At 37.0% G+C, this 25,042-nt stretch overlaps 1 protein-coding gene across 3 annotated transcripts in view; it reads right to left on the bottom strand.

Moving 5' to 3' along the window:
• Positions 1-529: 529 nt before the first annotated feature.
• Positions 530-25,042, bottom strand: part of FRK (fyn related Src family tyrosine kinase) — a 58,948-nt gene continuing 34,435 nt past the window's right edge. Inside the window, exons 3-9 of one of the 3 annotated variants that reach the window (XM_048065601.2) lie at positions 23,948-24,111; positions 23,116-23,284; positions 12,522-12,680; positions 7,564-7,745; positions 5,196-5,361; positions 2,074-2,290; positions 530-1,079 (exon numbers count right to left, since the gene is read on the bottom strand). In XM_048065601.2, the coding sequence (XP_047921558.2) occupies positions 2,082-2,290; positions 5,196-5,361; positions 7,564-7,745; positions 12,522-12,680; positions 23,116-23,284; positions 23,948-24,111 (1,049 nt within the window). In that variant the 3' untranslated portion in view covers positions 530-1,079; positions 2,074-2,081. Of the gene's footprint in view, positions 1,080-1,411; positions 2,291-5,195; positions 5,362-7,563; positions 7,746-12,521; positions 12,681-23,115; positions 23,285-23,947; positions 24,112-25,042 lie in introns of those variants that run through there. The other 2 variants (XM_066994402.1, XM_013175555.3) reach the window with 2 other exon arrangements.

The following is a 25,042-nucleotide window of genomic DNA, read 5'->3' as shown; positions in this document are numbered from 1 at the left end:
TGAAAAATCATCTTAGAAATACTGCTTGAACATCAAGATTGCAAGTTTGATGATGAGTTTGAATAACACCATTCCTATTCTGACTACATAACACATCTCTGTGGGATTTGCTAACCTCATATTGCAACAGTGCTAAACAGAGCTCCTGGCCAGAAGAGAGGTGCGTGGGTTGATGGAGGTTTGATAACCGTAAATAATATCTCACTGGGGCCAGGAGCCAGTAGTTATCATTAGCCTAGAAACAAACAGGGGCGGTATTACAGCATGAGACTTTGCCTGGGACTCTCCCAGATCATTCCATGCCAATTCTTATCAGTATGGGTTTGGCAAAGCCATTTAACCTCTTCTTTCAGAGTGGTGATCACTTTCCAAAATCACATGGATGGTATGACAGCTAATTAATTACTGTTGTATTGTGCTTAACAAACGTAATTAGTATAAAGACAGCTACAAGGGAGAAACACTGCACAAAAAAAATGAAGGTGAACAGAGACGGAACACTAAAGAGGCTATAGGTGTGGTCAGACAGAAAGAGGAAGAATAAATAAGGAATAGAACTCTGAATAGACAGTGCATAAAAGATGTGCTTGAAAGAAATATATATATATATAATAATAAAAAGGTATGCTGCCTTCCAAAAGTAGAGGAGGGGAAAAGGAAATTAAAAATTAGAAGCAAGGCACTGAGATGAATGGATCTGAGATATCCAAAGAGAAGAAAAGATGATAAAGAAAAGAGGTAATAAAAACCACCCAGCCTTTAAAGTAATGAATCTTTTAATTTATTTATACCTTTTTTGATATTAGAGGAAAATGGTTGAAAACTCACACTGAGCTCATGCTATGTTAACACAGTAGAGCTCTTAATTCCTGGATTATGTTGTTAAATAATTAACTGATGAATCATAAGTAAATAATTGAAACTTGGTTCTCTAAACCTCACAACTGAGAACATAAAACTGTCACAGTTATATTAAATTTTAGCAAAACTGATATTGAAGTTAATTAGAAAATCTGGAAAAAACTTCTAAAATCTGTAGCTGTGAAGACTGCTAGCAGAAGCATCTGGGCCCCGTTTCCCTGTGGAACAAAATAAAAGGGATCATCAATTATTTAAATCTCCTACATTAATGTTAAATCTAGAGAAGATGGAAGCATGGATTTCTAGTTCTTCTGTGAAATACCTACACCTGCCCTGAGCCTTGTCCTGTTGGAGAAGGCTGTTGATGTATGCAGAAGGATAAGAAGTAGGGGGTCACACTGACATGCTAATGTAGTTTTGATTTCTTTTTAAAATATCCAGAATTCCTAAACTTTAAGAGCTATGAAACAAGTCCTTACACTTCAATAGACAATGATAGATCATAGGTTTCAAGACACTATTTAACATTCAAAACAAACAGCTTCAGGAATCTAATAATAATTGTGTTTATTCTTGTAAAAGAGGAACAGTATACAAACTAGAAAAGATCACTCCTGCATCCACAGAACAAAATAATTCCTTTCCCCCCATGAACTTTTTTTTCTTTTTTTTTTGTTTTTCCAATACAGCAAAAGCATGTGTACTTTGGGTCTAAGCAAGGCAATTAATCTGGATTCTGCCATCATCATGTTAATGGGATTTTTATTATTTTTTTGTTCCGTAAGAGAACTCTCAAAGCACAGATCCTGCTGTGCAGAGCGATCAAACTCCTCTACAAGCACAAACTGGTACAGTCCAAAAATCTGAGAAAAAGCAAATAATTATTCCCATAAAGAAATTATGAAATGCTGTAGTGTTACTGAGATTAATTTCTTTTTTTTTTTTCATTCTTGTGATCAGATATTTAAAAAATAAATAGAAGGCAGTTTGTATTTGAGAAGCCCCCACCCTTCCAGCTTCCTGATGCTTAGTCTTGCAAAACACTTGCCAGCAGCAAAATCTTGAAGTGTCTTTGAGTGCCAACGCTGGCGTGACAATGTACCAGCCCTCCTTATCTTCACTTCATAACGTCTCACTCCACATCTGGTCTTAAATTAATTTCACAGCCACCCCTTCAGTCACATTCATCCACTTTTCCACATCAACCCCCACCTTGGGGTTCACTTGGCGTTGCCATAGGTGTTGGCACCGATGTCATTCTCTATGAAGCTCTCCAGCTGCCAGCACAAGCCCTGGAAGGTGGGCCTCTTGCTGGCCTCCTGGCTCCAGCACAGCATCATCATCTCATAGAGAGCCTGTGGGCAGGACCTGGGCTTAGGCAGTCTGTACCCCTTGTCCAGCATCTGGATCACCTGGTGTCCTGACAGGCCTGTTGATGGTTCAAGAAAGAAGGAATTCATCAGACTTCCAGGGTCTGTATAGGCACGTGTGGCGCCGCATGTCCCTGTCTCCTACCGAGATGAGAAAACGGGGTGCTTTCTCCAACTGCAGCCATGCTAAGGGCAGAGATGGGAGTGGGAAAGCACCATTCCACTGTAAAAGGACACAGAAACCAATGGAGGTGCCCTGATCAGCAGCTGAAAAGCACCTCCAGCACCTCCCAGGCTCCTCATCCCGACTGTTCCGATGCAAGGCATTTCAAATGGGTTTGTCTCGGTGGGAGGCTTCTCCTCCACCACCCGTACTTTGCTTAAATTATTTTGACATCTACTTTACTTAAGCTAAATCTAAGTTGTTCTGCTCTCAGCAGCTCCAAAACCTCCCAAGAAAATCTATCCTGCTTTTGAATTTTCCTTGCATTTGGAAAGTTTTCGATAACATCAACCCTAATTTTCCTCTGGTGCAGTTATCTTGTGGTATCCTGCTCTGTCACCGTGGGTCATGGAGAAGAAGCAATTCCCTTATCTTTGTTGTACCTTTTATGTATTAAGGCTATTGTCCAATTCCCTTTCAATTTTCTACTCTTTAAACTCAATCCTCAGTTGTGTAATCTTTACTTCTTTTTCTTAGATCTCTGAATGATGTCTCCTTTGTACGTTACCCGTTGCCACAATGGTTCAACATAACCTTATCTCTTAACTGATTACAGAGGACAAACTCCTGAAAGTAATATCAAGAAAGCAAATAACCACGGCAAAAAGACATTTTCTTCTGTAAAGTTAAAGGCAAACTATGCCTTTGCCAAGGTATAATGCTATGTATTTACTCAGACAATACCAAAAATCATGGTGCTATGTATCATTTCTACTTGAATAATTTATTTATGTATGTGTGTTTACATATGCACACATATACAGTTCATGTAAGAACAAGTTGAGGATTTGGAGAATTTTTGTTTGTTTGTTTGTTTTGTTTTTGTGTTTTTTTTTTTTTTTTCTTAAAGTGCTTTCACAGGACGGGAGGATGTGAATTAAAAAGCAAAATCAACTTTTCCTTTTACAGTAAGTACCAGTTTGGGACCCCATGAAATGTAATTTATGGTAAATGCACCAGCCCTCAGGTCTGTTGGGATGCAACATAACTTTTTTTGCTTCAGTCTTGCCCTTGTGTTCTCCTCACTAGCACAAAATGAATCACAGTCAGGCTTTTCATTGATATCTGTTGTTACTGGAGCCACAGGTCTTGAGCATTTCTCAGAGTGCTAGGTATATTGGCTGTTCTCATACCATTAAATGTACTTTTGTGGTTGGTGAAATTTTATTCCTAATACTTGTGATCCTTCTCTTTATGAAATCTTTCCACTGTGTAGTCAAATATGAGGGAATGTGGGAAAATCACCCTCATTCATTTTTTGGATGGCTTCTTCCTGAAGTACCTATGCAGTATTTCATCAACGATAGCGCATTCTTTTATGTGATATCCACACAAAAGAAAGGAAAAACAAGGCAGCAGGCAGGTGAGAGAATGAGACTGCACCTTCAGTACTGTGTTCAGTTTTGGGGCCCTCACTGCAAGAAGGACATTGAGGCCCTGGAGCAGTGTCCAGAGAAGGGCTATGATGCTGGTGAAGGGTCTTGAACACAACTCCTATGAGGAGTGGCTGAGCAAACAGGTTGTTTAGTCTGGAGAAGAGGACACTCAAGGGAAACCTTATTGCTCTCTAGAACTACCTGAAAGGAAGTTGTGGGGAGCTGGGGGTCGGCCTCTTCTTGCAGATAACTTGCAAGAGTTTGGGTTGGAAATTAGGAGAAATTTCTTCTCAGAAAGAGCGGTCAGGCATTGGGACGGGTTGCCCAGGGAAGTGGTGGCATCATTGTCCTGGGGGCCTTTAAGGAAAGGTTGGACCTGGTGCTTAGCGGGTAATATTGGTAGTATAGGGATGGTTGGACCAGATGATCTTGGAGGCCTTTTCCAACCTTAATGATTCTATGATTCTATAAAAAGCCTTCCCCTTTTCCACATTCCAGCAGCTGGCATCTTTGATCTGGTGCTGGAGGGAAATAGGCAGTTGGCTTCTGTGTATGTGAAATGCAGGTTGACTCCAGCAAGAGAAATCTTGAATGGCTGTTGATCACAGCCTTTGGAAAGCTTCCAGGGAGCCTGGGGCAGCCAGAAGGTCTGACCCACTAAATGGGCATCATCTGAACAGCTACCTTTCTGTATTTACAGTTCTAACCCTTTAACATGCCTGTATTTTGGGCATTAAGCTTTTTAATGTGTTCTGGTTTCAGCTAGGATAGAGTTAATTTTCCTCCTAGTAGCTGGTATGGTGCTGTGTTTGGGATTTAGGATGAGAACAATATTGATAACATGCTGATTTTTAATTGTTGCAGAGCAGTGCTTACACTAAGCCAAGGACTTTTCAGCTTCTTGTTCTGACCTGTCAGAGGGCAGGCTGGGGGTGCAGCGGGAGCTGAGAGGGACTCAGGACAGCTGACCCAAACTGGCCAAAAGGATATTCCATACCATCTGACGTCTTGATGAACAATAAATACAGGGGGGCTGACCGGGGTGGGGGACCAGCTGCTCAGGGGTAGGCTGGGCATCAGTCAGCGGGTGGTGAGCAATTGCATTGTCCATCACTTGGTTTGTACACTTTATTATTATTATTATTATTATTATTATACTTTCTTTTCTGTCCTAATAAACTGTCTCTATCTCAACCCACGGGCTTTCATTTCTTTCTGATTCTCTCCCCCATCCCAGAGATGGAGGGGGTAGGGTGAGCGAATGGCTTCATGGTGCTTAGTTGCCAGCCATGTTAAACTACAACAATACGTCGTTCTAAAAGCAAGAAAACAACTAGAAATCATTCCTTAGGTAAAAATACTTACCTGCATATGGCATCTTTCCATAAGTCATTATTTCATAGACAAGTATTCCAAACGACCACACATCTGACTTAATGCTGAATTTGTTGTAGCAGATTGCCTCGGGGGCTGTCCACTTCACTGGAAGTTTTGTTTCAGGCCTGGTTTCACACATATTTCCATTTTCTACCTGTCATCAGTAAAACAAAGTAAGTCTGATTTAGGATCATCTTTAGCAAAGCACTTAAGCACCGACCAAGCTAAGCTTGTGCTTAAACTTATCAAACGCTTGCCTTTCATGGTATTAAAGCATGCACTTACTGAAGTCTTTTGTTGAAGTGGGCTTTACAGTTGAGAAGTGCTACTGTTCATTGGAGGCCTTTCCAAAGCATTTATCATTTCAAGTGAGCACACAGCGTTGGAGTGGCTTGTGATTAATTATGACCTGCTACTGTGAGCTCTGAATCTGGTGTGCAAGATCTCAAAAATCTGTCAGAAGTGGCAGTGTAAGCATCCTGCTGACACTAGAGACCAAATGTCTCCATGTCAGGTCTTCAGTAAATAGAGAAGGGAAGAGCTAGAGCTAATGAATTCAGAACCTTTGTTCTGTGATTCATTGTAATGTTGAAGGGCCATTAACTTTGATAACAATTGCTTAAGAAGGTTTCAGGACTGAAGAACAAACTCCAAGTGATTCAAATTAACATTAGCTTACAGTGGCTGCAATTAATTCATGTGAAGTGAAGACGAAATACATATTAAAAAAAAGAAAAATTATTTGCTTGCAAATTTGAGTTAATTTTCCTTACCCATAGAAACATTTCCTTAAAGTTTTATAGCATGGACACCTAAACTTTGTGAACACTTATTCTTTCTTTAATTCCTAAATGTGGTTTAGCGTACATCACCCACACTCAAGCCTTGGTCAGGTTTTCCTCTTACAAATTCAGGCAAATGTATACAAGAATTTCTGTTGGTTTTTTGTTTGTTTGTTTAATTTAGAATGTATCTTTTTCATCTGTGATGTCCTAAAGCTTTGAACTATTGGTTCAAATGTCTTGTGTCTACATATCTATGTCTTGTATCTACACGTTGATATAATTGGCATTTTGACCATAATACTCATCTCTAGAAGCAAGAAATGATTTGATTATGCTAATTAACATTCTGTATTTCACTTCTCTCAGCTACTCATGTGGGATCTTTGCATGTGACCATCCTAGTACTTTGACTCAAGAGACAGAATATTCCTAAGAAAGTCTGCAAAAATGACTCTATAACAGAATATTTTAGTGAAGTTAAATTTTAACAAGCAATGTCAACAGCTGTAAATTATTACCCTTTTTAGTGAGAACAAAGGAGGAATACATATTATAAGCAATCTTCATTTAAAAACATATATTTTTCATGTTAAAGATGTTCAATCTGATCTTATATATAACTAGAAGAATTAAAATTAAGCAAAAAGCACTTTCAAAGCCCCTTGATACCATTGTCAAGCCATTATTTTACAGTTCAGTATATGTAATAAATCCAACTCTGTTATGAACTTCAATATGCTGCTTGAATTAAAAAGAAAAAGTAAATGAGAAGCAGAGGGCTTTCTTCTCTGTTTTTCTTTCTCATAAAAGCATAAATCAATAAAAGCAATAGTAAGACCTCAGAAATCATGGGCTACATTTTGAATCCATAAAATATGTCAAATCAAGTCTTTCCAACCCTGTTCAGATCCTTTTTAGAGGTAAGAAATCTCATTTCTAATCCACAGCTCTTTCTAGGGTGACCTTGGTCAGCATTACTTGACATTCCATACCTTTCAAGGGTAGAGATAAAAAAAAAAAAAAAAGAGAATGCAATGGCAATGAACTTAAAACTGCATCAGATTCAAACGTCTGAGAGTTCTCTTTATGAACTCCACAGTTAGTGGTGCAGAGGAATAAGATTATTTTATGATTGCTACCTACACTCCCAAGCATCACAGAGACAAAGGAGAAGTAAAAAAAGGAGAAAATAGCTGTGAATGCATTTTTATCTGCTTTTTCTTACAGGCTCAGGAGAGTAATTCCTGCAATCTCTCTTCATGTGCCAGACACTAGTCTTGTGGATAAAGGCTGCAAAGCAAAGGTTTCCTTCCTTGGTGGCTGAGTGGGAAGCCATCTTCCCACACCGCTGCCATCTTCAGACTAACACAAAGGCACAAGACAGCTTCTAACCTTGCATATGATAACACAAGTAGTGGGTACAAGGAAATGCATTAAGGATTCTTTTCTCTCTGGACTTGCTTTTTTGCCTGAACACACTAATTTAGAGGTTACAGGACATACCTTAGTTGATGTCTTCTGCCTTTTCCCCTAGAGCTGAAGTAGAGCCAATTTACCCTTTCACAACCCACCTTAAAAACTCTTGCAAGTCCAAAATCCGCCACTTTGTAAACACTGTGTTCACCAACAAGAACGTTTCTGGCTGCCAAATCCCGATGGATATAGTTCTGGGTTTCAAGGTAAGCCATCCCAGAAGCCACCTGAGCAGCCATGTCTACTTGTTGTTTCAAGAAGATTTTGGAGCCTGCATCCTCTATTTAAAAAGAAAAAGACAAAAGTAATATAATATTTGTGGTATTCAGATATAAATAGCAGTTGACTTAATTATATAGCCAACACAAATCAAGGCAACCATGCAATGCAATGAAGTAACAGACCAAACAAATGTCAGAGGTTAGTGAATGGCACTACTTTAAGTCACAGAGCTTGTTTCATGATAACCAAGTGACAATGACTGCCCCATCTTGTCGAAAACAGTAGATGCTAAATACAGCAGTTGTTCTAGGTCTAGAAGGATCCGGTGACATATTCTAAAGAAAAAGACATTTATCTACTGTTAGCAATGCAGATATTTGCCTTTCTGAAAAGTGCATAACCCATCCCAAAATGCAAGTAAGAGTTAATATCAGTACTCACTGGATGTAGCCAAAGATGACTAAAGAGGGAAAAGGACAAAATTAGCCCTGCTGCCTGTTCTCTGGTGATTCTTACTAGCAAATACACCACCTGCTGTCAAGTGTAACTCTCATTTTCATTTTACAGTCCACTTGACTGCTTCACACTGGTATCTCTGTTGCTGCTACTCAACAAAAGGACTCCTTGAGCTGCTTTCAAGCTTCCTGCTACTCTTGTAGAACTTTCTGAAGCAATGTTTAAGCCACTCCCACGGCGGTAAGATCAGCTAGTTTCAGAAATAGAGATTTGCTCTCAAAGATTGGCTGTTCAAATAAAGTAGCAAAATAACTTTGCACGGAACAGCTTGCCTCTACACATGAAGAAAAAGCCTCAGGTCCATGAAAACCTGCAGCCATAAATAGTAAGACAGGTACCAATAAGATGTTACTGGGGTATGACACGTTAGAATTCAAATCCAGGGACTTTATGGCATTTTGAGGACAGATAAACTCAGCATAGAATGCATACCCCTAGGTAATCTAGGTACGCCAAATCAGTGTTATAGTCAGGCATTGACACTCAAAGTCTGCAGCACTGAAACATATTTAGATGTCTGTAGCATCTAATACTCAGAATGATTTCAACTTTCTGTTTCAGAATTTTAACAATATCAAAAAGCTAAGTGTTTGCTGCTTCATGTATTGGCAGTTCTCCTTTCTCATTGAGGATGGTGACTCGTATTCCTTACTGCCTCTGAGTTAAATAAAACGTTTTAGGCTGGCAGTTTTCTGTCACTTATTTTGAATTGATACACAGTGAAAGTGTCTTGGCATTGTTTTGCATAGCTTCCTCCAGTTCTGGCATTTTATCTGACCTACCCTTGCAGTCACCCCTTACAATAAGTGTGAAATTCCATTGTTTACTAATCTATGCTGCACTCTCCTTGTCTTGAATTTTCTGTTCATCTGGATGTTCTGAGATGAATAGGTAAAAGAAATGAATTTTAAATGATTGTATTTGCTCTGTATATGTATTGTCCTACTTCCTTTTTGAGGCTAAACTCATTGGCATGATAATCTACTGCTGAGATTATTTATTTTTATTGTTGACTCAGAAATTCTTTTCCTCTCTCACACATATGTTTAATAGCTGCCTTGACCTTTAGAAAAGAAAGAGAAAATCAGTCTATGTGAAAATCTATGGCTTAACCATCAAGAAAATCTATCATCAGGCCACAGAATAATATAGTACTCAGAAGTTTTGCAGTTGTGATAACTGGCAGACATCAACATTTACTATTCATCTTACTGGACAAAAATAAATCCACAAATGAAGCTTACGCTGTATTTAACCAGAAAATAACTAAATATGTACAAGTACCTGCATAGGTATGTGGGTTTTGGAAACTAGCTTATGTGACTCAGTTTAAAAACCCTCTCTTTGTGTTCTTTTTCACACTGCACCTTCACCTGAAGACTGTGAACTACCTCCTTGTTAATGCAGAGAAAGAGACCGACTTGAGCATGGGTTTGTCCTTGCTCTGTCAATGCTCCAGGCTGGCCTGATGCAAGCTTGCTCCAATTGACAGAACACAGCAATGTCACTGCAGAATGGATGACTCCTCATGTGTAATGAGCTGCGTAAGTGCAGAATAAGAGTCAGAGCTGCTAAATCGTTCTTGTGTTTTATTCCTTCTAGGACATACAGGTGCACCACGTTAAAGGACAGGGACAAGATCCACCTCTATAAGTGGAGTTGCAGCAGAGGCTGACCTACTGCCTTTAGCATGTGGGTTGATGGACGGAAGGAGGCCACAACTGAACTCACTGTTGAAGTACTGCTACAAAGGTTTCCAGAACAGAGCCAGCTCCCATCTGTCTAAACCAGAGCAAGGTGGAAGAGTTTACAGCTGCATTATATTTGGGCATGCACATGTTTTAGTTTGTCTGAAAGTGTTATAAAGGAGGAAAAACTACAACAACAAAAAACAAAGTTAATATAACTTCCACATCCAAAACCAGGCACTACTTGTGAATTTACAAAACTTCCCCATGGCTTATTCTTTATCCTGTAAAGAAAAAGTAGCATTTTCATGCCCTTTCCTAGTAATATTTTTTGACATGACTATCCCCCTTATATGAAAAATTTATTAGAGGAAATATCAAAGACAGCTCAAGGTCTGCACCTTGTTCTAAGCAATCAATCACGATATCTCATTTAGGAAATATGGGCAAATATTCACATCAACAGAATCTTGACAATAAATAAATAAATACACAGCACTTTCACCAGCTGAGAGCATTTCCTTGGATATAATTCACCAAATTTCCAGACTGCGTCTCTGCCAGAAAAAGCCCTAGGTCTATCAGAAATGATAAAGGCATTCATACATTTATGATGATTTCATTCACATCCAATAACAAAGAAAAGTTTTTAGTTTCATTTTTGTTATACTGGTGGCAGCTCAGTAACTCTGCATAGCAGTGTTTATCAAGAAGTATCCCAAAGTACATTCACAGGGTACACAGGGAATTCATGTGCCCATCACAATTCAGTTGCTGTCATTATGGTGAAATGTGATAGTCACCACGCATAAAATATTAGGGCTTCTTAAAACTGAAAGCACATACCAAACATTTCCAGAATTGGAATTTAACCAAGGAATGTTCTCCAGACTTTTCCTCTCTTCCAGTTTGCCATTTTTACTCATAACATACACAGAAACAGCAGCCTTTTGGAAATGTTTTCCTGGTTCTTGAAGTAGCTGAGTGTCAAGAATGCTTATCAGGAGCTATGCACTGACCTCCAACGGATAAAGATCACTTTCAGACAGAGAGCTCTACTCAAGCTTCAAATCTGTTTTCTTATTACTGTCACTAGTGGCAATGACTTCTCTGACCAATACCTATAAAAGCAGTTGCATCTCTGCCTCCACCTCTTAGTTCTGCTTATCTCCCTGTGCATAGGCCATCAGAAAAGGAGAGATACCAGCAGGTTTCCATTGGCCATTTTTACAGTTGTTTTGACAGCTGCCTGGAGACCAATGGACTTTGCATAGTCTCTTATGCGAGGCTGCAGGAATTAGTGCACAAATCAGGCTGTATACATGCAATGCCTACAAGGGCAGCTGCTGTGCATATGCTGGCAACTGATCTAAACATGGGCTGCAGTGCTGATATGTCCTGGACATATTGTATTCCTTGTACAAAGGGAGGAAAATTTTCACCTGTGCAATAGCTGTGATTCATCCTGGCTTTCTCAGAGCTATTTCTCTCATTCAATAAATGTTTTCATGCACAGCAATCATTTTCTGACATGCCAGGCTCTTTCAGTCAAATAAGCAGCAATCTGCACATAAAGGCGCCAAAGATGAGTATTTAAAGGAAATTTGTGCCTCGCAGCTTCTGACTACTAGCACTTAGTAATGCATGCAAACCTGTAGATGACCTGGCACAACTTCCTTTCAGCTTCTCTGGGGGCTTCCTAACTGGGCCATCCCTCTACTAGAGACTTCTTCAGCTGCAACTGTCCCTGGACCGAGCCTCACTTAAGAAACAGTTCCATAGAGAGGATGGGGGAAGAGGTGTATCACCTTAAATATTTTCCACAGTACTGCACAGGTCTTTGACTTACGGGCTGAAGGCAGAAGACATTTACTGAGATCTTGAAGATCTGTCTGAAGATTTTTAGGAGAAACTTCTTCTCAGAAAGACTGGTTAGGCATTGGAATGGGTTGGAGGTCTTTTCCAACCTTAACAATTCTATGATTCTAAGAGAACATCACAACCTTAGAGACATTTAGTATATCAGTCATCTCCTGAACTGAAAATGAGGAACAGCACTAGAACCAGGCATTTCTCAATAGCTGAGGTGAACTTACAGAGCAATCATTATGCTAATCTTTTCCAGGCTGTACAACTTTATTTTTAATTATTATTTGTCTTCAGAATAGCACTTCGAAGTGCTGCTGAGATAAAAGACCTGATGCAACAGGCAAGGGACAAATTCACAGTGAAAGACTATCCTTGCCTGATAATAGATTTTAAAGCTATTAAGTACATGCTGTGGAAATGCCTCCATTTTGTGTCAAATATGACGACTTGTCCTTTGGTATGCTTATCTTTTTATTCTGTTGGTGTACATTCCCATCTAGTCATAGAACTGGTGGAAAAATACGTGTCATCATAAGGCAGGAAAAAAACTGTAAATGTGATTCTTTCCTGCTTCTCAGATACTTTGGCATGTCAAATTTGTTCATAAACATCTTTCTTTCCTCTTTTCTCATCCCCAAATACAACAAATAAAGCAGCTTTTATATTAAACCAAGTGTTTTAACTCTATCTTTTATGTTAGTATATTTACTAAACTGAAAGCTGTGGCACCCCTTGAAATGAGTTTCTAGTTGTATGCTTACTTTGAAGGTATTCTAGAAGACTTCCATATTTCATAAGCTCTGTAATAATATAAATTGGGTCCTCCAAGGTACAAACAGCATAAAGCTGTATAAGCTTTGGATGTCTCAAGTTCTTCATTATTTGTGCTTCCCTCAGAAAGTCTTTTGGATCCATTGAACCTGAAACAACACCATATAACAAAACATAAGCTAAGGTTATTAAAGACCTTTCTACCAGCCTGGCAGTCTTAAGGCAATAACTGAGATTGTTTTCTGTCTCTCAAAGCACATTAGCATCTCAAATCTTCACAGTTCCCAGAGAAAACAGGCAGAGCAGCAGAAATAAACAGTTAATGAGTGAAATATGCCAGTTGCACAGGGATAGAGAACATATGTGTTCCAGACCCCAGGAATATAAAGGCTAAGATTAACCTCCCACAGGCCTCCCCTAGGCAGAAAAAAATGTGAGGCTAGAATGTAAACTGATATAATTTAAGCAAATAATTATGTTGCAACTTGTTAACAAAATACCTGGAAACTGAGGTAATAGTATCTAGATAATGAACATAGACTTTCCTACAAAAATTGTGCTACAATAAGAATATGTTGTGCTATCGTTATCAGCTTCAGCAATCAAACCCTGAAAGCACTGAAAACACTTTAGTATATAAGGAATGGATATGTGCATTTTATATACATAAATGCAAAAAAACTATTTATAATGTTTACATAATATATACATATAAATAAATACATATATTCTCAGAGTGAATATGCAACAGTAATTTTATACCACCTTAAATGTGTAAGTATCTTAACAGCTAATAATCCCAAATTTTTACTCATTATATAAGGTTATACTATCATCTCTTGTTCTATTCATATACACAGTGAGTCAATATATAAACTAAGCCAAAAAAAAAAAAAAAAAACAATGTAGAAACAGCACAGGGAGTGAAAGTCAGTGGCAAAGTTAGGATTACAGCTCATACTTTCTGAACAGGGCATTGATTAGGAAAAAAACATGCACAAATGATGAAAAGTTTTCTTTGTGGATGATTCAATAGTGATCAGATAATCTCAGAGGTTTGAGGATGATGGCAAATAACATGGATTTAACAATACTTGTAAAAACAAATGTGAAATTATCCAACTACTCAAATAGTTCCTTCCTCCCAAATCAAAATATTTTCATTAAGAAAATATTACACTGAGGTTTTTGAAAAAAAGCTATTCAAGTCTAATCTGTTCTATGCCATGTTTAAAAACAGCCTCTTTTCTTAGTGTAAGCAGAATAAGTCATTTGAGAAACCAAGCCTGCAAGAGTAAGAGTCTTTATTTTATTTTCTTTAACATTAGGTAACAGACAAGGTTCATTTGGGAGCTTGGCTCTGCTTCTAACATGGATGTTTAAATAGAGTGAAATGCTGTGACTATGCTAAATGCCTCAGCAATAAAACTCCACCAGAAAATCTGTTCTACAGAATGAACTAGTAAATCAGCCTGGACCACTTTACCCAACACCTAGCATGAATGCTACCACCTAAGTAGTGCTCCAACCTATTTCCCAAAACATAAAAATAATGTGCCGTTTTACATCCTTGCATCAATGTAATAGAAATGACTGAAAAATGTTGCTGATAAACATTGTGAAAAAAGCCACTTGACACTGCAACCTCTGAGAGCAAAGACTATTGCAAGGGACAGGTGCTCATACTGTTGTTCTAACACTTTGCTTGGCAATTCCACAGGGTCCAATTTGACAATATTTTATAGGATGCCATTAGGAGGGGTGGTGAAAGGCAATGGATTTCTATGCCATCAATAAATGGATAGCAGCCAATAATGCATCTCCTCAACTGGTACAGTGTATACCCATTCGTTTTTGTCACTGTCAGAGGAAAGTGGGGAACTGGACAAAAAGCAGATGACTCATAGATGGTCTTGATAGAGCAGAAATGATAACACTCAGGAGAAAAAAAAATATCTGTAATGATAACTTTACGTCCTTTTCCTATTTAGAGCAGCACAGTCTTTACAGCTTTATCTGACCTTTCCACAAATTCTTCTTTTCTAACAGTCAAAAAAAAAAAAAAAAAAAAAAAACCTACAGTTATCTTTTTAGGGTTTGGGCTTACTTTGATACTGATTTAATACTGTGGTCCATTTGCTTTCTCTTTTCAAGATACATGCATTTGTTGTGGAAATCACCCTAAAGTCTAAAGAGAAGCTGTAAGTTATGAGGGATTGTTCATCTAAAGGTAAATGCATAAGCCTGACTAGTGATTTAGCATCATCGCCAACATTTGACATGTTGATCTTAAAAAGAATAAAGTATTTGCTAACTTGGGGTCTACCAAACCACCTTTCCTCTATGAATCATTATACAGGATTTCTTCACACCATAGAAAATGACAGTCTGATTTGTTTCCAACATCAAATTTTGCCTATAAGGAATCTCTCAGTTTAATCATGCTATAAACTTCTTCCTACAAATTGAACCCAAGCAACACGTTTTTCATATATGACAACTTCCAATAAAGTGATCAAGAGAGAAGTATTCTATTATGAATAACAGCAAGTTCTTCTTTACCCTGTTAATTAAAAATGTTAATAATAATAACAGTAATAATAACAAACCAGTGACAAGATCAATAAGTATTTTCTGCATAAAGAGTTTGTATAACCTTCATTTTTTTTAGTTTATATCTTTAAATAGCACAAGCAGTAAACAGCGACCAACCCTCCCCCTTATAGTGTAGTTAATGAATGAAATGGCTGCCAAAAAAAAAAAAAAAAGTGGCTTTATCAATCTTTTGTCTAAGATTACATTTTAGCAATTCCATAAGCAAAGTAAAACTTGCCATCTCAAAACAAGACAATGTGCTTTTTACCAATCAAAGGAGCAAGAAAGAAGTTGCAGCATATTTCTCTGGGGAAGCTTATGGAAATGAAATAAGTAAAATATATGTCAAATGGAGTTTCAAATATTTTTTTTTTTTTAGTTTGTCATTCAATTATGTGTTTGTAATGAAGTAGTCATTTTCATCTGTAAATGGTAAACACAGTATGAACAGCAGATCAATGTAGGTTAGAAACAACTTGATCAAAAATCAACTATAACATAAGCTTTTACTCAAACAACATGTATCCTTTTGCAAGACACCAGTTTGTGAGTAGATTGATCAATACCTGAAGAAAATATGGGTTTGTTAATTTCTTTTTTGAACGAGAAATGTTTTGGTAAGACCAAAGTCCTTAAGAACCAAATGCTAGGATATTTTTATTTGGTGCAATCTATGATGTGTTTCTTTTCCAGAAATCACGTCTAATTTAAGGTTAATTAAAACAGGAACTTATTACTTTCTTTCTGAAAATATGTTGTTCTAGAATTGAGGAAGCTCCACATTACAAGGCAGACACTTGGTCAGTCATTTCTATCTGATTTCCACTGGCCTAAATGTAAGTGGTCTTTAAATATTTGATAAGCTCCTCTGGAGAGACTTTGTTGGCAACTTCTGATAAACCTTCAAAAATGACTTCAAAGTAACCTTGTACTTCAGAGCAACTTTGTCTTCTGTATAAGTTTATAAAGAGTGATTTATGTAGAGGGTACACTGGGCGTTATTGTGATCTTCTGAAGAAGTTTATACATAATAAAGAAATAACATTAAAAAGTACAAGTTCTTACTAACACAAGAGACTAACTGTAAACTATTCACACTACCAGGAGAATATGATAGGTATCCAACAGCCCTCAAGCATGTTTTTCATCACATTCTAGTGAACTTACAAGTTAGTACAAGTTTATGTACTGAATTGTAAGTTATGTATTGTAAAGCTATGTACTAAACTAAATGGAATAAGTTTTCTTTGTTCAGGGAAATAGGGAAAATTTCCTGTGTGCAAAGCTTTTTACACTGCATATGCCTAAAGACATGACATACTGAAGAACTGAATATATTACAAAAACCTCTGATAACTACCGACCCAGAGACTATTTTGAGAATGCCTCCTAAAAAAATCTTGCTTGGGAAGCTTCCATGCAAAGAGAGGAACTTGGGAGATACTTTACAATATGATAATGACAAGTGCATCTGTAAACTTGAACAGGCCATAAGGAACTTTCTCAGCTATGATTAATCGGTGATGATAGATGTCTTCTATATGTGCTGACAGTTGGAGAAGCAAACTAGCCCCGGGAACAGGTTCTAGAGAATCTATCACACTCAGCATAGGACAAAGTGCAAATCCCTGCTGTAATGATTTCCACTTAAATAGAAAAAACAATGTCTCAGTGAGAAAATAAAAACAGAAATATGAAATGGCATGGTTCAGGGACCTACAACAAGAGAGTGTTGTGCAGAGCCAAGAACAGAAATAGCAGTTGCTGGCTTCTAGACCATTTTCTTATCTCTGATTCCTACACATCTTTGATAGTTGTGGGTCAATAACTCGAAAGGCAGATAAGATGTTCCTTAAAGCAAAGATGTTCTTGTGTTTTGTTTTTTTCATTAACCCATCCATCACTATGTTTTTGCCCGCTAAAATGCCACAGATGTCTCAAAAGTAGAGTGAGTCAAACACCAATGAACAAATAAGACAATTATCTGAATGTAGGCATCACATTACTACAGTTTTTGCTTATAGCCATAGTGATCAACAGATGTATAGTTCTGTGCCTTCTAGCCTAGATGCCACACATTTTAGTCAGTTGTGGCCTAGAAATACTCGTGTTTTCAACTTTTATTCCCTGCTGAACTGTCTTCAGTGTGCTGCTGAAACACTTGAGCAACTCACTGCCAGAATCTTGAAGGAGGCTGCCATCAGCTCATGCAATGCAGTTCTTCAACATAGAATGGTTCATGATTATGCACCTGCATAATCAATATGGAAAATTTGTTCTTCATAGTGCAGTGGACAAACCTCCACTGCTCAATTTTTTCAGCTAAGCCTAATGTAATTGTGTTCTCAGTCACACCCCTGCAAAGTTACCAGCTAATATTGCCTTTTATATTAGGTTTACTGCATAAGAGAACTTTGTTTATAGACATCTGAAAATGTACTTAGAGGATTCTCCTCTGAAGAAGTATAATTTTCAATGTGAATGCTAATTTGTGAAAACATATAGGAAAATATTAAATCAAGAGTTACTGCATAATCAATCACAAAGCATGAGTATCCTGAGGGAGCACCAAAGTAGGAAAGCAGGAGCTCTTTGGCTGCTCTCCACCATATACCTGGGAATATATTCTGAACAGTGTGTTCAGCTCTTCTTGGCAGGAGACCCCTAAAAAAAAAAAAAAAAAAAAAAACAACTCCTGCTCCTCTGACATTTTTTATCAGGACCATGTCCTAGTTTAGATATGGTAGAATCCAATATAAACAATTGTTGCACAGAAGATCAAAGAAGGGGGGACATTAAACCCTTGCCTGTTTATGATTATTGCAGAAGGGATCTAGCAGCAATCATGGCTCATATGCTGCCTTACAACTGCTGGAGGCTCTTCTTCCTGTGCCATTCTCCACTGGATGTTTGGGGAAAAAGTAATAAGGTTCTACCTAATATTGCCAGAAACAATGAGGGAAGAAGAGGGAGAAGGGAAGAGGAAATAAGAGAAAGGAGACAAATAGGAGTAGGAGATGGAAGGACATGACCACCCATATACTCCACAAAGGAGGGTATTGTCCCAGGGGACAAAAATACTGTAGCTGAAACCGCTAAATATAACACCAGCAAGTGCTGAGGTGACACGGAAGGCTGGTACCAAAGGATCAAGATTTATGAATTTTAACATAATGATAGCCTGTCTCACACTGGTAAAAAAAGTTTAAGATAAAAAAAAAAATCTAAATATTGTTGTATTAATTAAAGACATTGAAGATATTGTACATGACTTGCTATTACTTTAATCAAAAGACTGTAGCATACAGATGAGACTTGTGACTCTTCCTGCAAGGTTAACAGAAATCTTGTACAAATTTAAGGATCACAGACTATTTTTTTGACATTGTGAATGGCTCCACAGTCCACCATTGGCTCTGAAAAAAAGTTTCTAAGAAGTCAGGGGGAAAAAAATGATACTGGATCAATAGATCTCATCTTCTGATGGTTTTAGTGAGGAAGTTCTGATTATTCTGTTTAGAGATGGACAAAAAACTGCTAGCAGAAACAGGAACTCTTTGAAAAAGGATGGTTCATTAAATCTGAAAACATCTCAGGTTGAGTTCTTTTTCCTGCAAAATCTACCTTATTGTCCAGGAGGCTTGTGTGTGGAGCCTTATCATCCATAGCCAGCGAACTGCAAACCCAGCCCCCTGAAGCTGGTTAAACCAGATACTCCATAGTCAGGAAGGCAATGGGGGTTTATCCCACCAGGTTCTTCAGAGAACAGTCATTTCCTGTGACCTCCTCAGGAACCCCAGTCCCCCTCCAGTTCTTGGTCAGAGGACTCAGAGGTTCATCACTGTGAGAGCTCAGAGGCTCCAACAGCTTAACATATTTCTTAGTTTTGTCACTGTTGCAAAATCTGTGGAAATTACAAAATGCTGCTGGTAGCTGGATTCACCTCTTCCAACTTCAGACACTAGATCTGAGTTAGTTGTCCAGACTTTGCAATCAATTGAAATAAACATGCTTTAATAACATGTTATTCCCTGGTTCTAATGTAGATTTCTAATCTATAGTATGACTCATATGACATGTAAATACCTATTTCTTCCCACTAATTATTAAAGTCTGATACATCTAAGATGTTAGATGCCTAAAGATAGGGGAAAAAAAATGTAACTAGTATGCTAGACATTAATGCTTCTGAAAGGAACACTTGTGAATTTTCTAGTTCGTGTGCAATATCTGAAAAATTGGCTCTAGCTCCAGATTGGAATGGAAACAGATTTATGAGTATCCTAATTACTCATAAGCCAGAAATCACATATTTCCATCAAGTGAGAATTGGTTCAGGGAAAAGTCCATCATTGCTACCTCAACAGAATTCTGGGAGTTGAATTATTCTTACAGGTTGGAAGGCCATCTACCTAAATACAATCATTTTAAACATTTTAGCAGCAATAGATAGAAATTAGAGAGGATCCAGAAAATCTATTTGAGAAAATTTTAAAGATGATTGCAAATTGTGATTGAAAATTGATTTAACTCAGTTTTTAAGTACCTCCAGAAAAGAAAGAAAAAAAAAAGAAAAAAAAAAAAGAAAAAGAAAAAAAAAGCATACAAGGAGGCCTTTATTTTATTAGAAAAAGACATAACATACATTAAAGTGAAGACAGCAGGTAAACCCTGATGAGAAATTATGCCCACATTCTTACAGTCATTGTGATATATAATTGATGCAAACTGTCAAAGAGAGCAGAAGCAACTTCTGTCTGTACCGCCATCTCAGGACTGGAAGATGTCTAGTTATTATCTAGCCAAAAGCAAGCTGCGTTTTAATTAGATGTAAATAATCCATCAGGTGGGTGAAATCTAATGGCATATAATAGCAAAGTATTCAGATTATACATGATCTAGATTTATACTGCAAATTAAAGCTCAACAGGAAAACACTCAAACTAGCAGAAATCCCTTATGGCTATCAAGCCCATGAATCTATGATGTGCTGATTTGTATCATGCTCTTCAAAGTTGTTTGATATGTGATTATTTTACTTTATTAATCTGCTCTTTCCTGGAAATGAGGGCATGTTTCCATGTCACAATTACTCTTATTAACATATCCTTCCTAAGTCTATGCCCTGATTTCCTTGGGAGAGAAACCTGGAAGGGGTTTCAACTGGGAAAGAGAGTGCCCAGGGTGGAAACTGGCCACTGCACCACTACATGTTCATAGGTTTTCCAGGCCAAACAGCAAGGTACTAGGACTGCAGGAGAAATTGTCTCATAAGCATAATTTATTCCTGTGATCCTTTGTATACTTGCACTTTCCCTGTGATTCTTAATTATGAATGTCCCTCGCTACTAACACCTTAGTGCTATCTGCACATGCCAGTGCCTTCTTTTGCTTTATTTCCTTGAAAAACTCTTTGTATATAACAGTTGTTGCAGCCACAAAAGGGAAAAAATAAAAAATAAAAGAGAGGGAGAAAGAAAGAGAGAGAGAGAGGGAAAAAAAAAAAGAGGGAGAGAGAGAAAGAAGGGAAAGAAAGAAAGGAAAGAAAGAAGGGAAAAAGAAGGGAAAGAAGGGAAAGAAGGGAAGAAGGGAAGAAAAGAAAGAAAGAAAGAAAGAAAGAAAGAAAGAAAGAAAGAAAGAAAGAAAGAAAGAAAGAAAGAAAGAAAGAAAGAAAGAAAGAAAGGAAAGAAAGAAAGAAAGAAGGAAAGAAAGAAAGAAAGAAAAAGAAAGAAAGAAAGAAAGAGAAAGAAAGAAAGAAAGAAAGAAAGAAAGAAAGAAAGAAAGAAAGAAAAAAGAAAGAAAGAAAGAAAGAAAGAAAGAAGGAAAGAAAGAAAGAAAGAAAGAAAGAAAGAGAAAGAAAGAAAGAAAGAAAGAAAGAAAGAAAGAAAGAAAGAAAGAAAGAAAGAAAGAAAGAAAGAAAGAAAGAAAGAAAGAAAGAAAAAAAAAGAAAGAAAGAAAGAAAGAAAGAAAGAAAGAGAGAGAAGGAAGAAAAGCAAGCTATTAAATTGCAGCTGTAACTTGGCATTAGTGTCCCATGAAAGTTTCATGTATTTCTGTGTAGTATTGCCAGTTCTGATCGAGTCCATTATTAAAACAAGTTTGTTTCATAGAGAACTGATAATATTCACTGTTCCCATTATACAGCAGGAGAAGCTGAAGTAGAGTTTTGAAATGAGTTATTAAAAGGAGATGAAATGATTAGGAGAGCTTCCCATTTTGCATATGCAATACCAGATAAATGTCAGCTGCACTTTCCTCCTAAAGAAAATAAGTAGAAATGTATGCACTGCAATTTGTGCAAAATCTAATTATTTTGTTTGATGAGAAACAAATCTTTTCCTAGAGTGCTAATTGCCTCATATTTTCTTGAAGAAGGAATAAGGCAATCTCTAAAAGAAAACTTAATGTCACGAGAAATTTAAGATTAGTCTTGTTCTTCATCCCAGTTTTAATTTCCTTCTTTAAATATTGTTGAAAATATTTCATGCTTTAGGAAGAATCCTTCAGTCTTTTGCAATAGAACAAATTTGTCCAGATGTTGCTTTAAATCATTAAAAGAAAGTAAACTATGATGGACAAATTAGAGTCTTGCCTTATGGAGAAGAAAGGCAAGTACTATACTGGATTGTTTAAACAGAGGTATAACATGTAAGAAATATGAAATAATTCCCTGTCTTTACACAACTGGACTTGTTCTCCCTTTCAGAGTCATATCTGGAAAAAAAAAAATAATTAATAATTAAAAAAAAAAAAAAACACCTAAAACATCTTATCTACACGAAGAATTCTGCTTGTACTTCAGGTAGAAAGATTCAGGTCAGATACAAGGAGAACCAGGGTTCAGACTTCTGGTTTCAGAAGTCATTAAAAATAGGCTGATGGATCCCTGTCACAAAAGGTGGATTGCTGGATTCTGTCTTAGGACAGAGAAATGGACAGAAAATTCAAGATGGTTTCTGTGTTTACTAGGCAGTATGGAAATGCATCAGTTCTCTGAAAATGTATGCTGTCTTTCACACAACTTACAGAAGAACTTTCATCTGAACAGTTTTCCTACTTTGGGTAAGAGAAAGAAAAAGACAAGGTTCTTATTTGTTTTCAGTTTGCAAGTTCCAAAACAGAAATAATACTGTGATGGAAGATAGCCCTAAAATGCATGCTTAAATTCCTCCCTGTTCAGGAGACAATTCAACTAGGACTTAAGCATATTTAGTTGTTCTTCTGAACCAAACATATCAATCTGTTTTGTTTTCTGAAACAGGATCATTAATGCCCAACTTGAGTTTTTTCAGTTAATAACAACAAACTATAATGTTAGCTTTTTTAAAAATGTATATATCATCCAGGCTACCTTTCTTCTCTATGAGATTCTTGCCATCTGCTGGCAGATGTTTTATGTTGTCAACTTAAAATGCACAGATTTAGTTAATGAAAAATAATCAAGAAGAAGTATCAAAAGCTATTTTAGTCACAAGGTTATATTATATGCAAACATATTAATGTTGTATATTAAAACCTAAGAAGATTGATTCAATCATTATTGAGATTAAAGTACTTCTTAAATACAACAAGCTTAACACAGTACGTCTTCCAAAAGAGTCTTTATAATATAGCATGTAGTCACCAGGAACAATTCTAGCAATGACAAACCAGAATTAAATTGATTACTTCACCTACAGATGAAATGTAGACACTCAATTCTATACCAGCAACATTGTACAAAGGAGATGGCCTTGCTGGGGTTGCCTTTTATGTAATATAGATATTGAAAAAGAATTTGTCCAGCTCACACAGAAACAGAAACCTATATAAAATTGTCATTCAAAATACCAAAGACTATCTGGACCTTGAGTTTTACCAGCCTTCATGTCTAAGTGCAATGATTTTAAGGATGGTTTCATATACTGATAGGGTCTCTTTTTAATACCATTGAAAAAATAAAGCAGCAGCTTTGGCAGCATTTCACATTATTAAGAGCAATTCACATACCTGGTTTTAATGTTTTGATTGCCACAGGGGTAGTATCGTTCCACCGTCCTTCCCATACCTCACCAAACTGACCAGATCCTAATTTTTTAACGAATTTCAAAGAATTTCGGTCTATCTCCCACTGGTCAACAGTTTTATATGTCAAATCAAAAGTATTAGGAATTTGTACCTGGTAAAAGAATATAAATAATATGTTAATTTAGATTTCTCTTTTTTTTTTTTCAACTGAATATCCAAGTCATTGTTAACTACATCATGTTAAGTTGAATCTGATATGAATGTTCCCTGAGAGCACAAACATGATTAAATAAGCTGAGAACACAAAATAGAGCCCAGTTCTTGGTTGTTTTTTTTGTTTGTTTGTTTGTTTTGTTTGTTTGTTTGTTGTTAGAAATAAGAAATATCCTAAAGAAAATATCCTGCCATTAAAAGTAAAATTTAGAAGTCATCCTCCTAGCAAGCTTTTTTGAACAGTGATGTATTGCTTGCCTGTACCTTGTGGTTTTGTCTCAGAAATTACTTATGCACAGCTGGAGTTATGAAGCCGGAGGTTTCATCATCATATACAATTACAAAAAGGTATTAAGAAATCACTATTGGTCATATTTTCTCCTCCAACTGCAATATGATTTGTTCAAAATGGCATGGTATTTTGTTATTAACATATCAGCCTCAAGAATGAAACTGTATTGCTACCCAAAGATTCCTGAAAATATGCAGATCATTACCATTTTGAAATGGTGGAAGCAGCTACGGGGTTAGTACTTTCTGACTGACACCTGACAAATTAGCTTACAAAAACTATGTTGCACACTGTACTATCCACACATACCTTTAAACATGGTTTTCCAAGCACCACGCAAAGGCCATCACTGTTCTTACTGTAATAGTAAACAAACTCATTCAGAGTTTTAAAAATTTTCTGTCTGCTTAGGAAAAAGCCTTCTTTATCCAGACTTCGGATCCTGTAGTGCTTCACAGATTCACCATCTAAAACTAAGAAGATTTAAATATATTAAGTTTCCAGGTATCACAGCAATAGTACAATACAACTTTTGATGAGCATAATGGATATTAGATTCCTAAAGGTATTTGTGAGGACCTTAAAATAAATTATTTTCAAAAATGCCAAATATCCAAAATCTCTTTCAAAACAAAGCCCACTGTTTAGATAGCTTAGCATATCCAGTCTATCAGTCTTAAACTTTTTTTTCTTTTTAGATTTGGAGATCCACCATATGGATCGACACAACAATACATAAGGACATTATCTGTGAGGCAGTACATGTTTTCCACGACATGAAATGTTTTCTGTGTATGTTTTTGTAGGACAACAAAAACAGCCAGGAACATTTAATTCAAAGTAATTTATTGATCCATTTTTAATATTCCATTTGTCAGTATAAACATTCCAAACAACAGCTTCTGAACTGGTAGACATGTTAGAGCAAATATATTGTCCATAAACCATGATTTTCTGGAAAGCACTCACATTTTCCATGGGTTTTATTGAGTTTTGTGTGTGCTTGGAATATGTAAAAGTAAAGACAATAATGCTTGGTTTTGAATAGCTGATGACTACCCTTTCCATTGAAATGTATTTTATTCTTATCTGTTCTTTTGTAATCAAAAAGACCTTCACCTCCTCACTTCCAGTAGGTTATTCAGGTGCATCTCATGACACTCAAAGTGTCCTTCCCTGTGACCATCAGAGCACTCCTTGACAGTGCCAGAAGGAAAGCTAGGCCCCTGCAAACAGGATCTAGACAGAGAAGCAGCAGCAGACCAGAGATGGAGAAAAATGCACTTACCTAATGCATTGGATAGGAAAATTGGTTTAAATCCTATCAATGCCTCAGCTGTTAGCTCTAACATTAACGGTGCCATAAAATGAACTTGGCTGCTAATGAGGAAGCCTGACCATATA

Source organism: Anser cygnoides, chromosome 3 (assembly GCF_040182565.1).
Source record: "Anser cygnoides isolate HZ-2024a breed goose chromosome 3, Taihu_goose_T2T_genome, whole genome shotgun sequence".
NCBI lineage: Eukaryota > Metazoa > Chordata > Aves > Anseriformes > Anatidae > Anser > Anser cygnoides.
Note: the sequence above shows the minus strand (reverse complement) of the source record. Positions and strands in the feature narration are given on the sequence as shown.